General features: G+C 33.6%; 1 protein-coding gene across 4 annotated transcripts in view; it reads right to left on the bottom strand.

Moving 5' to 3' along the window:
* Positions 1-17585, bottom strand: part of DPH6 (diphthamine biosynthesis 6) — a 186076-nt gene that overhangs the window by 124510 nt on the left and 43981 nt on the right. For all 4 annotated transcript variants that reach the window (XM_038136841.1, XM_038136840.1, XM_038136842.1 and 1 more), the window contains exon 6: positions 6343-6404. In XM_038136841.1, coding sequence (XP_037992769.1) covers positions 6343-6404 — 62 coding nt within the window. The remainder of the gene's footprint in view (positions 1-6342; positions 6405-17585) is intronic.

The following is a 17585-nucleotide window of genomic DNA, read 5'->3' as shown; positions in this document are numbered from 1 at the left end:
ATTGAAAATTACCAATGTGTTACATTTTAAGTAGAACTGGCACTTTAATATTCAGATTAACAAATTGATTCCTAGTTCTTCTTTCTTAGTGGCCACAAAAGCTTATTCAGACTCCCATACTTGTCTTTCTTTAGCATATCTATTTCACTTGCAGGAGAAACTTTTTACTGTGAGTCAAAACAAGAAGTAGCACTTCACATAGAAGTATACAATGAACACACTTTTTGACAACAGATTCAGAATCTGTATTCTATGTTTCGGTAAACATTCTTTCAAAAAAAAAATCTAACAAAACAAATGAGAATTTTCTAAGACAAAAGCAAAAAGCTAAAGCAAGATCTAAAGAGAATGTTGTTTCTTTTACAAATTGTACTTAATATACTTTCTAAATCAACATATGTTTACAACATTCCTGAAGCTCTGGATATCTCACTTAAATACATAACTAGATAAACTGAAGCATTCAAAATAGTAGACATGACTATCTTAATTAATTCCTGCTTAACAAATGAACAGCTGTGGAGCATGAACCAAAGTTCTTTTGCTGGAGTAAGGAGTGCATAACTGCTCAGTAGCTCACTGTACTACTGTTTCAATGTACTGTATTGATAGATAGTAATCAAGCACCAGATATGAGCATGGGCACACCCTCTCTTTGTCTGCAGCAGAAATTCACAACCCCAGCAGAGATATCACCCTCTAAAGTGTCACTGCAGTGATTCAAGCCAAGCCTGGTCCAGGTTTTTTAACGTTAAACAAGCACTAACATTTTGCTTTAAGTGACTCATAAGAACTTGAACTGCAGTCCTTAACTTCATTGCAAACACTAACATTACTTTTGGGAATATTTATTTAACCCCTTTATGCTTTTCCTTAGAGGAACAGAAGCCCATCCATGATGCTTCTGCAGTCAAAGTAGAAATAAAGTTCTCCAGAACATCAGAGGGCTAGAAAACATCTGTCTGGAGGCTAGAAGATAATTCCAAATCTGCTGTTTCTTTTGAGGCAAACATAAGACTGGGATATTTATACATCATAGATTACATTTTTATATGGTTACCAGAATATTTGTGTAGTAAGTCTACTACATATATTCAAATATTTTTATTGTTGAAGCATGTAGTTTGTGTTACTTTAGAGTTTTCTTTCAAAGCCCCTTACTTAAAAACTTCAAAGAGTGTTTATAATTCCAGTTACTTAAACCAAAGGCCTGAATCATCTTCAGCCATTATTTTGCAGAAAAGGAAAATGCTCTGAGAAAACAATACCTTGGTAATGTTCTATGTGAATATTTAGTTGTGTGGTGCTACAAAATCAAAATCTCTTTTGGAGCATGTTTGAAACATTTTTTCAGTATCTTGTTATGAGAATAATTTTTAATTTTCCCGTTCACATTTTCTATCAAAGAAAAGGAGCAAAAGAAAACCTTTAATCAAGTGCTCATTAAAAAATTACACTACTGACATGAAAGAGAACTCCATCTGTCAACAATGGCAACAAGGTTTCTATAGGACAAATACATCAGAAATAATTAATGTTGATGCAACAAGAATGGACAACCTACAAAAGAGTTAGTCAAAACCTTTTATTCTTACTCTATTTGAAAACAAACAAACAAACAAAAAAACCCCCTAAAGAAAATGACTAAAAAATTGAAAGAGGGAAAACCAGAAAAGATCTTTCTAACTGTAACCTTTACACAGCGAATACATGGAGTGACTGTTTACAAATCACTTTCAAAATTGGTAGCTCTGCTTGTAAACAGTGTCTAGAATAATTATTGGCAATTAACATTGAATACTCAGAAGATCTAAGACTATTTCCTATCTATGCTGTGAGAAATTCTCATTTTCAATGTCACTGGCTTCAACATCATTCTTGACACCAATTATACAAGGTGCTAAAGGGTTTTCAGTTCTCACAAATGTCAACAGGACCAAAAGATATTTAGCAGCTCATAGAACAGATCTTTAATGTTCATTTAACAAAGTCAGCAATATTTTTTAAATTTCATCAATGGCATGAGAATTTTGTCTGTTAATAATTTAGAATATTAACATTATTTGAAGACTGATTATTTGGGCTTGCAAAGTGGGTGCTACATTAATAATAATAGAACAGCATGGACTCTAAGTTTTATGATTGCTAAATCTGCCTTCTAGTACAGATGAGCCAGAAAACTACAAATTTACAAGTCAAACATAACTAACTGCAAGTAATGCAAATACACTTCAAACTCCAAAAGAAATTTATGATGAAACTGTCTTCCAGGCCACACAAAGTTTATCTTAAGTAGACAATGAGATACAGGATATAAATATTAATGAGACACATATAAATGACCAGTCCAAACATTACCTGAAGAACAGTCTCTTCCTACCTTGGGAATGAAATACAAGGATTAAAGCTTCCTTCTTTAACTTTCATAATCAAAGATAAATATTTGAATTCAAGTACTTCCTTTTTCAAGTGAAGACTTTGTTCCCAGACAGAAATTGTAAGACTTAATAAACTCTTATATTTACAGAAATGCTATTTACATCAAGATGTTCCCAACAACTTTCGAGGCAAGCATACAAATAAACATTTTCCTATTGCTTATTGGCAGAGCCAGAATTACAGACGAATATATCTTTAATGTCCATTTGCCATTCTATTAACAAATTCAAAGGACAGTGGGACAACAACCTGAGACATAAGCTGACAGAAAATTCTTTAGTGTAAAAAGCTGAGACTCCTGTTACAGAGGAAACATTGGGACATGAAAGTAATTTAATAATTTAGCAATTATCTAGCAACCACTCCTCAAAAACTAATCGAAGAGCTATCAATTAGAATAAAACAATAATTCAAAAACATTCTTTTCTTCAGCGCTGATGTCCTGAGCCATTAATATTCACCCCTGCTAAAACTATGGGTGGCAGATCATCATTGCGCTCCTAAGTTCAACATTCTGAAATTAAAGTGAAAAAAATTACAAAAAGCTTTTCCCACTCACTAGTCCCTCAATTTTTCTCCTGCTACTGCAGAAAAACCACCTCACCTTTATGCCAGTAATTGTTATAATTTCTACTGTACACATAAAATAAAGTAAATCAGAAGACTGAAAATTTAGGTGATAATATGTTTTCAAAGTCAAATAATTGAGTGGAGGAAATCAGGGATGGGTTGTGGATTTATTTGTTGGGGATTTTTTCTAACCAACACTCTTATAATGCCTCAACCAGAGATTTCTTGCTAAAAGGAGAATGACTAGTTCATGCTTATTTCTTACATATCCAACAGACAAATTCTAACAGGTGCATTATAGTAAAACAAGTTAATTTTGGTCTCATTGACTGTTCCTTAACATAAACATTTAGTTAAAAATAAAAAAAGTTAAAAAAAAACAGAAGTGAGTTTTATTTCCAGATCTGCAGTACCAGAGAAGTTTAATTTTGTGAATACATGCTAAAAGATACTCCCTACAAGTCCCAAATTACTCAACATATATGACATTTTGTGGATCTTTATCAAAGATATTGGCTGTGGTTCTTTAGGGCAGCTAGGATGAGGGAAGAGCATCTTGAATTTATGTTTTAGAAGGTTGTTTTATTATATTATGATATATATTATATTAAAATACTAAATTAAAACGACACCAAAAGAATAGAGAAAAAGGAATCATCAGAAAGCTGGATAGAAATAAAATAAAATAAATAAAAAAATCTTGTAACTGACCAGAGAGTCTGAACAGCTGGACTTTGATTGGCTATTGATTAAAAACTACCACAAGAGACCAATCACAGATCCACCTGTTGCATTCCACAGCAGCAGATAGTCATTGTTTACATTTTGTTCCTGAGGCCTCTCAGCTTCTCAGGAAAAGAAAATCCTGACAAAAGGATTTCCATAAAATATGTCTGTGATGATTGGCATTTTTCTGGGCACTGAAATTATTCAGATATAAAGTGATTTTCAACAGAACTGAAGAACATAGAGAACATTACTTTATTAAATCCAAACAGAACTGCAAAAATTCTCACAAACTTGCTAGGAAAAATGCTGTAATGAAATACCCTGCACCTAGCTGAGTAAACAACTATGGTAAAGTAACAGCAGATGTCAACATAGAACACAAAAAACAATCCCAAAGAACAGGAAAAAACTGTATTAGCAAAAAAACCCCAATAAGGAAAACAAATTTACTGTAAAATTTGGAATTATTGGTTAGATAAAGAGTACAAATTAAAGATCACGGGTATATAAAGCCATAGCAGTTTTGGATATGTGCAGTGTTAAATACTAAATCGTTATGGTGTTTTATATGGTAAGCTTAGAATATTAAATTTTACCTCTCTTCCTTACTGGAAACTGTGAACCCCTTGTTTTCACATTCTGCCTGCCAGAACTTCTCATGCTGAAAACTTCACTGGTTTGCAAAAGAGTATTTTATACATTGTAAGTATTTTTCTTCAGTTTATAGTTAATGATTTGGTTTTATAAGGCCTTAAAGCCAACTAAGTATCTAGTAAAAAAAAGTATTTGTAATGGCTTTGACTTTCTTAGTATACATATGCACAAGCAACAGCCAAATGAACAAATAATCAGTTGTGCAGTCTTACCTACGATGTCCTGACAAGCATTGCAAGCAGTGTCAGAATGCCCTATTTGTACATTTTAGGCAGTCACTGTTGTATCAATAAAAGATAAAATCATCAAATGTGGGTTTTGAGAAGTGTTAAACCATGGCAGTAATAATTTCAGTGAAACCAAGTAAGTAAGAATCACTTTAATTAAGATATCAAACACGATGATGAATATATGCAATTTACAAAAAATACCAGTTACTTTTTGATTTCATAGTTTATTATTTTCTTTTAAAAATCAATGATGATAAAATCAAATGCAGAAGAATACTTCTTATTAGCACAATTAAAATTGCAATACTTGCTGCTACAGTTTTAAAGAAATCAAGACTGATTCAACTGAGGTGAGTAGTTATCCAACTGCAACCCCACTGAGGCTGCAACCTGAATTTTGATTACAGAAGCTTTCTGTGAATGCAGAATGTTGAGATGATTTTAAGAAATTAAGTGAAACAAGACTTCCAAAAAAAGATAATGAATAGGATTGTATACCAAATGGTTTACATAGCAGAGGGCCAGGGAGGAGCAGGGGAAGATTCCTGGGAAGATTCTCCAGGTCTGATGCAACAAATCCCAAGTTAAGGACAGACCAACACCATCTCTCCAGGTAAGTTATTTGAATGTTATGTACCTCAATCATTCTTTCCAGCTTTCCCAAGTAGCAATTACCTATCTTCTCCTCTCCATATAAATAATTAAAAAAATTGAGTTAAACATAAGATATAATTGCTATGTAACTCCTCTACCTTTCAATAGCAAAAGAGATTTTTAAAGTTCTGGTTACTTTTTCTTTCTCTTCTGCAAGTTTGCTGTACCCTTAAGTACTCCAAAACAAACTACTTATGAAGCCAGGCTGACCAGTTACCCAGATTAACAATGAAAAGTATTTTTAGGACATCACTTTGTGGACACTTAGACAGCCTACACTGAAAGCTACATCAAGACCCTTTTATGAGACATGAAATCATTGTGGGTATCTAACAGGCTCAAGGACAAGGAATTGTGGTAAACTGGCATTGTCACAGACAATACATGAAAACATAATTTCAGAACTGTTATTCTTAAAATTTACTTAGCTTGATATTTGATGCTTCTACATCAAACTTGAAGAAGCCTCAAGCACAAAATTTGGTCTTTTTTCTTTTCCTTAGTTGAATGATTTTTCTTTAAATAAATCTACTAGCTCTGCCAAAAAGCATCATCCCGGTGAGGGATGGTCCTATGAGGACACAGTCCTTTGCACAGAATTAAATACATCCTCAAGAATACACCTCTTATTCCATTTTTAAAGGCCCCACTGTACGCAGTCTGATTGTATAAATAGTAGTAAACTTGCAAATAGGAATCTTCGGGGAAGTTTTGTATCACCTATGATTTTGCCATTACTGTTTCTTGCTATGAAAGTCTCTAATGTGCAATTATTAAGCTGTATCATATTCATATACCAGTTACTGTTCCTGCAATATTGAGGTTTCATGCCTTCAGTTTGTTTAAAGATGGTGACACCATTTGTGAACTATGTCAAGAAATAACGTTTTTTGATACGAAAAGTGCTTAGCAAAGGCTTACATTCTGTGTAAAAAGCTAAGCTTTGGACTAACACCTAATTTATTAAAGTAAGTAATTTTCATTAAGTTAATTTTACTGAATTCCCGCCTGTGTTTCTTTTTAACTGCAAGTTTAACTATATGAATATCCTTTAAGTTATACTCACCTCCAGAAGAACAGGCTCCATTTCACCTAGAGTTTTTCCTAGATGCTTATCTGGATCTAAACCTGCAAAAAACCCAAAAAATGTAAAAATATTTCTTATGAAGTACTCTTATGATATCATTAATTTTTTTTTCTTTTTAAAATATATTACATCTCCCTTAGAAATTCCGCATTATCTACAATATTTACTATCCTAAAGAAAATACACTGAATTAGAATTTTCCCTTATCTTTGGGCAAATATTTTCCAGGTTTATGGAAAAATAAAGCTAGTTACCATTTCACTACATATCAAGTGGAAAAGCTATTGTAACCCTTTCTTAGAAATTTCACTAGCATATGAAGTAAACACACAGGTCCATGGTAATAAAAATACTACAAGGATACTACCTCTATAAGTCAGAAGTTATCTTTGTAGATACCTATGGAATTAAAATACAATCTAATTTTTTTTTAGGCTTCCTGCAACTGAAAGGGACACAGGCTCATAATGAGAAGTTCTTTTGCCAAATCTCATTCTTTGTGTGTTTTATGCAAATATAAAATGCAAGATTAAAAAGGATGGAGATATAAAGAAAACTCAGACCTACAGAATGTATTGAATGTTGTACCTTTAGATCCATCACAAAATATTTTGTACGATGACTACATTTTGATTTATTTTTCTTTGTAAAAAAGTAAGCCCTATTAACACTTGATAGCTGCTCTAACTTGCTCCTCTGTATTCCTGTTTCAACTTCTTGACTCTGTAATTTTGGCCAGCTCATGGCATTTAACAATCACTTCTCAGGATAAACCAAGTAATTGGCAAAAATGAGCAGTGGGATAACATAACCCAGGAATAACTGTTTCAAAAGCTGACATCTTCAACCAAGTAAATACACTAGTTGGATTTGATACAAAGTGGTCAAAAGGTCTTACCATATGAATGAAGCAAATGAGAAAAAACAAAATTGTAACTCCTGAAACTGAAGGAACACCCTGAAATTTTCAGTTATCCCTTCTTTACTACTCTTATTTATTGTGGTTTGGGCTCCTTTTTGTACTGAAACAATACTTGTCTATATTTTCCTATTCTACTGCTTCATACAGTAATAGGTATCATTATAGAGCTGCCACAAAAATTACTCCATTCAGAAGCAATTTCTAAAATATGCACCTTGCAAAGCACTTTAGACTGTTGATGATGAAAGCTGTTATATAAATGCACAGTACACTATTATATAAAGTCATTGCTGAGTTAAAATAGCTAATATGTCTCTTAATTTTTACAATCGTGATCTTGGTATATTTAAATTCCTGTGAAACTAAAACAAGTTAGACTGAATGAGATTTCAAAACACTAAGAAAGTTTTTAAATATTTCATTAAAGCACATTAAAAATTCCCTCACGATGCATGGGAATGTTTTTAAAATTGCTTAATAATCTAAGTTTAAAAAGACTGAGGTTCTTTTCCACCCTCCATTCCTTTTTTGTATTGGTTTATTGCTTTTTTTTAACAGACTAAAAATGTATGTGCTAGATATGTGATGATAATTTATTCTTATGGAAATAGTTATGAAATATATTAATTCCATTTCAATGTTCAAATGGTTCTGGTGATCTCTTCCAACGAACATCAGGTTAGCATTTTGTCCTTGATTATAATGGGACAGGTATTAGGCCAAACAAGCAATTTCTCTTGACGTAAATGAATGAGTACTGCATGACAGTATCATTTCACACATTTATATTAACATTCTTTCTTTAATATAATTACTTTGCTAAGATAAGCAACCTCTCTCTCCTTGATAAAAACAGACTGATTTCCTCTAAATTTAAACCAATGGATACATTACAAACATATGAGAAAGCAAGAAGTTGTCAGAACCAGACACACTGATATATTATTTCTTTCACAAGGCTCTCTTTGGTAATATGGACACATCTTCTGTCCAGTGATGAATGCAAACCAATAATTTAAAAGAAACTGTGATAGAAATAGTTTACGAAATACAAATAAATTGCCTATGTATACACTATGGGTAAACTCTTTAGTGATATCCCACACCTACATGAAAATATGTGAAGTGTAATGTACCCTTCCTGTATCTCAGCAGAATTCTATTTTTGGACAGTTTGCATTTATTTTGAAACATAGTACTTCTTTTAGCTGCCAGTAGGTTTATATTGATAGTGAATAGAGACGGTAAAGGCATCAGGAAGCAACGTAACTTTCTATTTGCAGAACCAGTAATCCATATCTCCAATCTCTACTGCTATGCATGCATGGATGAAGCTGTATGGCTGTTGCTACAATTAGCATAATAAAGTATTTGGAACTATTCTTAGAAAACAGCTTTTTTAAATCTATACTTCTATTTGGTACACTTTTCTTTATTGATTCAGATTCTTAAAATGGCTTAGACTAATGAGAAAAACAAGGTCTTGTAAATTCTTAGTACCACATCCTCCAAATTTATCCTCAATGGAACTAGATTTGAAGGAAGTTGAATGGATGGATAAACCAACAACAAGGTCCTGGGCCTGGATGACTCTATGTTGAATTAAAAAATTAATTAGGAAGGGAACTATAATTTGCAGGACTGAAATCTATTTTATTTAACTTACATGTATCAATGGGGGGCAATTAGAATTCAATTAAAATATTCACTTTTATTACTTCCCTGACTGACCTTGAAGTTAATGCCTGTTTTATTTAATTGCATCATCTATGAATAAATGTTAACCCTAGAATGTTATGGCCCATTATTTTCAATGCATTTTTAACTCCCCAACTGAACTACATCCATCAATTTATTATGTGCTGCCAAGAGAGCAAGTGGGGCTTTATTTCTCTGAGATAGACTAGTACATGATAACAGAAACATCTCAAAACTTTGATAATGCTGTTTTTGACAGTGTTCAGTAAAAATAATTATGCTTTCAATTCCAGTTTTGTAGTCTAGTTTGACTGTAAATCAGTAAGCGATAGCACAAATGGTATAATCACTTCAAAGTAATTGCTACTCCATCTGTAACTTCTGATAAATCCACTGACAGGAGCAGAACTCCTTCCTGCAGATATCAACAGTGCTTGCAGAATGCTCTTATGCACAGACACAAGACAAGTCTAGAGAACTGCAGCAATGTCAAGAGATTGGGGCAGAAATTCATGGCTTTGTTCTGTGGTGAAAAAAGAACATTACTAAAAGGCATTTCACTACTGTTGCAAAGGAACAGTATTTTAAATGGTTCACTTTGTACATATGTGTTAGTGTAGCATGAGGCCCTCACCTGAGGGGCAACTACCTGATATTACTTGCATTTATCAAGACCGTTAGAAATCCAAGTTACATTTTCATGGCATTATGTTCAGCTAAAAAAATCCACATTCTAAAGCCTTATCTGACTAACTAGAACATGTTTTATATATGTTCAGAATTCTAAAATCATCTGGATTCTTAAGAAAGTCTTTTAAAATAAAAAAAATCTATTTTCACTTCTTAGTAAAATTTCAAATAAATAAAAATAAATCATAATTATTGGTTTAAAGAAATGTTGGTATATAAAGTTCTTCTAAAAGCTACATTGAAACAAACTCTAACCCATAACATATGAACACGTTGTAAAAGAATCACTACCACACACACATCAATAAAGTATGAGTTAACCCTTATCTGTTGATAATATAGGGGGGAAAAAACTCCAGCCTTTCCTCACTACTCAACCCTACAATTCAAAAACTTAAACTTGTTACTCAGGGAATTCTTCCATAAAATGAGGTAAAAACAAATCTCCAAAACTGATATTATCATATTCTTCTTGAAATATCATATTCATAGGATTAAGATAGGCTTTTGGAGAAAAAACCCCACCTATTTGAAAGTTACAGGAACATGAAGTTCCCTTTTTTTTTTCCTGACTTCTTGAGAAGTAATATTGAGAAGAGTAATAACTGCCATCACTATAAATGTAAGGGACTAAGACTCAACTTCTGATTATGTAGGGCTGTATGATCTGCAACAAAGTTTCTGGAGAGATCCTAATCAGCTGCTCACCAAGAGTAGAATTATTTAGAATTTTGAATAAGAAAACAGACAATGAAAGACTTTGGTTTTCTGGAACCAAAACTAGTTTCTTCTCAATCTTTTTACATAAAGAAAACAGGGTTACAATAATATGATAGCATCTGTAAGGTAAAGGAATACATACAGAAACCAAAAGAGTATAAATGATAAAGCAACCCCCATCTTAGAACTGGAACAGAGAAAACAGGACTATTTTTGAAGGTTAATTCTATTTAAACTCTATTTCAACTGTGTCTTTTTTTTTCTTTTTTTTTTTTTCCTAAATTAACAATACAAAATCAGTGATTTTCAAAAGGAGGGTCAGGCACTATTCTTTACCCAGTACAGAATACAAGATAATGTTTCCAGTAACACAGGAAAAGCCTGTACACAACAGCATTAGCTGGTAACATAGGCTTACTATGTAGGAGTGCAGGAATGTGTTATAACCTTCACCAACTAGAAATGCACATACCACACAGATTTTCTTGACCTGTAAAACTATACCTTAAGTTGCCTTGAGGTAAATTATTCCTGTTGTCATATTTAGCTTTCATTTATATGAAGAGCTGGGAAGTGAACTTTTTGTCTGGTAGCATAATTTGACAGGTTCATTCTTAACTTTCTCAAAACTTTCACACATGAAAGTCTGTGTTAACCATGATGAACTGGATGGATTCCTTGGATTTCCTTTCCCCAAAAAAAAATTGTAAAAACAGTTTCATTTTTGTATAGAAGTTATGAAAAGTGGTAATTGGTATTACTGCACCGCTAAAAGATTTGAGATGAATATACTTGTAATTTATTTTATGAAAGAGGGAAATTCATGTGACTTGATTATGCATTTATTTCTCTTTTTCCCTTGCTCTTTTTCTTCTTTGTTTTTTTCTTTTTTTTCTTTCTCCTTTTTTTCTGGTATGTGATAATTTATCCAGTGTGGGAATTGTAGGGGGATGGAACCTGTAGACATACTGTAGATATAGTAACTCTTTTCAAGCTAAGTGATACTAAGTGATAAAGCTAAAAGACATTAATCCCAAAGTGGTTCTAGCATATGTTTCCAGTGCAGTTTAACTGGGATCTCAGTTTATCTTCCTTTTTGAACAGTCTTCAAGTTATGTTCTAAACTAGGTTAGTCTGATGTCATAAAATTTTAGAATTCTGAGAGGTAAAAGGATCTGAAACTTTTTATCGAAGTAATATTATCTATAATCTCTTGCGGCTTTTTTTAAACATCAAAGATGTTTGTGTTCTAGTTAAATCTAGGATTCAAAGCAATTTAGCTCTGTCATTTCAAGAACAGAATCATCAAAAAATCTTTGAAGAAATTTTATACCGTTTCATCAGATAACAAAGCAATATTTCCAATCAGAATATTTTACAAATCACAGCATCACAGAATGGTCAGGTTGGAAGGGACCACAGTGGGTTATCTGCTTCAACCTCCCTGTTCAAGCAGGGTCATCCTTGAGCACGTGGCACAGGTTTGTGTCCAGACGGCTCTTGAATATCTCCAGTGAGAAAGACTTCACAACCTCTCTGGGCAATCTGTTTCAGTGCTTGGTCACTCACACAGTAAAGAAGTTCTTCCTCATTTCAGGTGGAACTTCCTGTGACTCAGTTTAGGCACATTGTCTCCTGTCCTATTGCTTGGTACCACTGAGAAGAGCCTGGATCTAAACTCTTTCTTCCCCCACTCCAGACACATATACTGAGGTGAGTTAGTCATGTCAGTCATCCCTCCTTGAGGCTGAACAGACCCAGCTCCCTCAGCCTTTCCTCATAAGAGAGATATTCCACACCCTTAATCATCTTTGTCACCCTCCACTGGACCTGCTCCAGGAGCTCCTCATCTCTCTTGTCCTGAGGAGCCCAGAACTGGACACAGCACTCCAGGTCAGGCCTCACCAGGGCTGAGCAGAAGGACAGGATCTCCTCCCTCAACCTGCTGCCAATGTTTTTCCCAATGCATCCCAGGACACCATAGGCCTTCTCGCCCACAAGGACACACTGCTGGCTCATGTACAGTTTGCTGTCCACCCAGGTCTTTCACCCACCCCCAGGTCCTTCACCACAGAGCTGCTTTCCAGCAGGTCAGCCCTCAGCCTGTGCTGGTGCATGGAATTATTCCTCTCCAAGTACAGGACCCTGCATTTGCCCTTGTAGAATTTCAGAAGGTCCTTCTCTAAAATGTTGGTAGTTTGAAAAAGATTGTAGAAGAATTGTATCATTGCTGAAAAAAAAATTAAACTACTTTTAATCAAATGGTTAATCTCATTTAAAGTAGTGACTGAGTCAAATTCTACTCAGGACTTTTAATGGGCCTAAAAATCTTAAATACAAAGTTATTAAAGTTTCAGTACATACAGGCACAAATTTATGCCTTTCCTGATACATTTTTTTTGCATAAAATATCTTAAGAGCATTGTTTGCTTATTAATCTATTTAATTCAAATTGTTCAACTGATCTAGCATCACGTGAATAAAAATGTGTCTTAATAAAAAGATATGTGCTATTTTGTCCCTAGCATAGAATTCTGGTATTTCATGCTTTGAACAGTTCTAATTCTAGTAAGCTTTGTAGAAAATAATTGAAATTTCATTGTGGAAGGGAAAGAGGTGTGGTGAAAGTGGAAAAAATTTATGTCATTGGAGAGTAAAATTTTCATTAAATCCATTTTCATTAAATCCATCTCCATGCAGACAAGTTATAAACTTTTAAAAAAGTCACAATCCCCAAGTGGATCAATAGAGCTTTCTGACAGCAAAGATCAACAGATCTGCTGCAAAAGTGTAAAAGGCCAGAGCAGAAATAAAAGATCAGACTAAGACAAGAAGTCCTGCAAAACTTCAAATCATAGTGACCTGAAAAGCAAACATCTACAGTTCTAACTACACAGATATGTCTTTAAAGGTTTGAGTTTATTTCCTGTTTCAGCACGTAAGTCTGTAAAATAAATGGGCATCTAGAACTTAAATTGTATCACATGTTAAAGAGCAGCAAGTATATATTCTAGTATTAAAATTATACCACTTTTACCTCTTGATTTTCATATTGTTAAGATTATTTCTACTTTTGACATATTTTGCTAAGCTCTCTTTCTTCCACTATTTTTCAGCTCCAAGTTCTGACTATTCTTCTGTCTTTTTCACTATAGACCATATTTCCTTTCCTGTTTCACTTTAAATGCCTAATAGTGCACTCCTAGCCTCCTGCGTCCATTAAAATTTTTCTTTAGATTATGTGATCTCCCCAAACTGCAAAGTGATCTTTTCACTCTTAAGTCGTCTCTCTCCTACTTTGTCTGCCTGTGACATCTCCTTAACAGCACTCAATATCAGCTTTCAACTACTTTTCTGTTTTCAGGCCCTATCCCTTACTCTTCCTTCTAACTCCTGTTATCTTTTATGACAACATCCCTCCCATTTTCCAGTGCATAGGCTCAGAGTTAGTGAAGAGGGAATCTTATTTCTCTCTAATTTGTCTCTAAACTGACTTATGCAAAATCTCATTTCTTCCTTTTCCGTAACAAAATTTATTTTCAAACATTACTTTATACTTAATATATGTACAAAAATCTCTCTCTGAAATCTCATCTTACACTGGTAACAAAGTATCTGTCATTTATATACAAGCATCAAGGCAAGTACCATTCTGAATGCAAAGATTATTTTCTCATCTTATTTTCCTAAACTTTCAACTATGAATCAAACTTTCTCTTTACTTTAAGCCCATTACTAGTTCTCTTTTCTCTTCTTCATTTCTTTTGCATCACATCTTAAATCCCAAGCTATTTTTTTTTTCATTTTCAGTCTTGCATACAATTTCCATTTATCTGTGCTGATCCTTTCCTGCATGAAACTTTTCCACTAGGAAAAAAAATAGCTTGAGATAAAATGGCTCTCTGTTTTTTAAGTGTTTCCAAGACTTTTCATGCAATGTCCAGTGAACAAACAGGTGTGGTATCTTTTTCATTTTTTGTATCATTAGTAACATGAATTATGGAGATAAATGGGATGGTAGACAAATATATTGGGGAACAAGCCTAGAGAAAAAGTGTCAAATGCACTTAAACTCTAAAGGGCCAACCGAGTTTCAGAAGATTTGTTTGAAAATTCAGTCACAACACCATATGCTAGCTAGGAAACAAGATTTCAAAGGGGGAAAAGGCTAATAAGAACATCTTTCCCAAAGTACATCATAGGTAATTTATCAAACTTATAATCTGGAAAAACAGATACAATTAAAAATGATAATATTAACACTAATCATATTAAACTAATTGTATTAAAACTAAAATTAATTAAAAGTGATCATATGTGTAAACAAGATAATACTTCAACACCTCACAAGGATAATTTTTTTAATAGAAGTATAAGGCTAGTTTTAGAATACATTATCACTACCAGAATAAACTCTACAAGCATTACAATTTGACAGGACTTGAAAAATATTATCAGTCATTTTATCTTTGACTTCAAATTATGATAAACAGAATAGGTGTTTAAGAAACAAGCGTTTAAAAGCAGATGTGGCATTTCGCGATATGATTTAGTGGTTACAGTGATTTTGAAGGTGAGACTTCATGATCTCAGAGTTCTTTTCCAACCTTAATGGTTCTATGATTCTAAGTGTTTTTAATATTAATAAAACAGAATGTTCTCAAGAGCAAATGTTGTGAAGACAGTCATTGATCCTAACACAGCTCTACTGTCTGGTAGCTGTACAAGGAAGAAAGCAATGGCATGATCACCTGTAAATAAGCTGAATTGGCTAAGAATAATGTAAATGTTTAATTTACTTAGCAATAGGCAAGTAAACAATCCTTACTGTACAATATATAAGAAAGCAACTGGGATCTCATGTTGATTTAATAACAAAATGTCATTCAATTCCTTCTGTTATGTTTGTGAATGGTCTGAGAATTTTTAAAAAATATTTGGAGGAAGCAAGTATCTTCCCCTGTAAGGACAAGGTCCTTCCATTTCCTCAAAATTACTTTAAAATTGCTCAGTATTAAAAACACATTTTCAAAGAACACTGTTCCTCTCCATTACACAGATGATGTGCTCAGATAAAACTCACAACCAACAATTTTACTTCAGGATATGATCTGCCATTGCAGCCAACTTGCAGAAAGGTTAGTAATAACCTTTCTATTGAAAGAGATATAGCTCTGCCCTTCATGCAGCCGTGGTTTCTACAGAGCAAGTTCCCTCTGCCCACAAAAAAAGCAGATCCTGCTGATCCCCTACATGCAGCCATAAAAACACTGGAGCCTTTACAGGGGCAGAAGCAAGCACAGACTTGTGGTTTGGAAGAGTCAGCTAGAAGTGAGATGGAAAGATTGACCTTTTGGCAGCAACTTACTATTAGATCTATTTATCTGTACACTAAATTACACCCTATAGAGCTTAACCAGGAACTGTGTGGGGCTAGGGTTTTTTTTAATGTAGCTCTTTACATGTAAACCTTACCTCAGTGAAAATTAATGGGAGTATGGCTATCAATTTCAGTCAGTCAGGATTTCACTTCTATACACTAGAGGCATACAAATAAACAGTAACATAGACACCTAGGTGGCGGGGTTTAAATAATAGATTCATTATACAAAGAAGCAATATTCTCTCTTTTTAAATTAAAAACTCATATACAGAAACATACTCATCCCTCCACTATCAGGATAGTTGATTTCATGAATAGCAGAGGTACACCAATTTTCTAGACTGCGGGAAGCAAGCATCAATATCTTCTTACTCCAAAGGAGATTTATGTTAAATATACTTACTACAGATAGCTGGGTTTAGTGAAGGAACTTGGGATTTCCTGACAGACAGGAGATGGCACTGGCTCCCTAAGGACTACTCCATTGGGAAATAGCCTGCATTAGTAACTAAGGCCCATACCACTTTAAAATTTAGGTTTCCACAGACCCTGTGATTCAAACTCTACCCATGTCTGGGAATGTAGAATGTCTATAGGCACTAATAGCAACTGGACATACAAGGTAAAGAACATAGTCAAGAAATAAAAGAGCTCCACCTCATATGCAGACTGATCAGCCCTGATTTAAAGTTTCAGCTTTTATTATTGTTCAACAGTTGAACAGCGCCACAGTATGATTTCTTTCCTGTGGTCCAAAGGGCAGCTAGAACTTAGAAACATAATTTTATCATTTAATCAGAGTTTTTCTTTTTCAAATTAATGTTTCAATTATCTGACCACATAATAACAATGTGGGTTTTTTCAGGTATTAAATTAAATAATTAAGGATTAGTTTACTGTAATCAAACTGGGAAGAAGCTGCAATGTATAAAGCACATAAATGCATATTAATCCCCTAAAAGATAGGAATTTCAGTTTATGTTCTGATTTTGACTGAAACATTGAAGAAGCAATTCCACACAACCCTGCATTCTCAAGGCAACAGTGTGAACTTAGAAAACTCACTCAGTATAAATCCTACTTTTGAAACTTAAAAAAAATCTAGAAACATTTAACTGCATGACATAAAATCAACTTCAAGTATATTCTCATATATATGAGAAATGAAGTTTGTCGTATCTTGAGAAGTATAGAGGTGCTTAAGTTTTAGTATTAATATTTAACAAGATTTAGGTACAGATAACTATATAAGTAAACTGAAAGTAAATAAATTTGAACACCAAGTTTTACTAAGGATCATGTTGTAAGAAACTCAAAGATTCATTCCAAATATAACCCTCCTCCAACCCTCACTTCCAAATTTGTATTACACCTTGTACTGCAGTGGAAACAATTTACTTTAGAATGAGGCACAGTTAAGAGCAGTATATAAAGTTACCAAGATTTAAAGTTGAATCTGTTATATACATACTCTGCAAGTTAATTAGTATTAGTTAATCTGGAGAACAAAACCAAAAAGGAAGGAGATCAAAAATGCATCTTTTTATTGTGTTACAATAGTTACACAATTGTTCTATTACACAGTGCTGTATTACCATGTGTCACATGAGCAATGGATATTACTGGAATATCAGGCACACACATGTTAAAAACAATCAGTAATAGCTTAAATTTCTGCTGATACTGAGTAACCGATTTCTGAATTTCTGGGTTTCCACTGAAGAGGGGTATATTTCAAAGCTAAAAGTATGATATATCATACAGGCATCTTTAGCAGCAAGAAAATAGCACTAGAGATAAATATTCAGA

The sequence above is a fragment of the Motacilla alba genome, chromosome 5, assembly GCF_015832195.1.
Source record: "Motacilla alba alba isolate MOTALB_02 chromosome 5, Motacilla_alba_V1.0_pri, whole genome shotgun sequence".
Lineage (NCBI taxonomy): Eukaryota > Metazoa > Chordata > Aves > Passeriformes > Motacillidae > Motacilla > Motacilla alba.
This window is presented reverse-complemented; position numbering and strand designations above follow the sequence as displayed.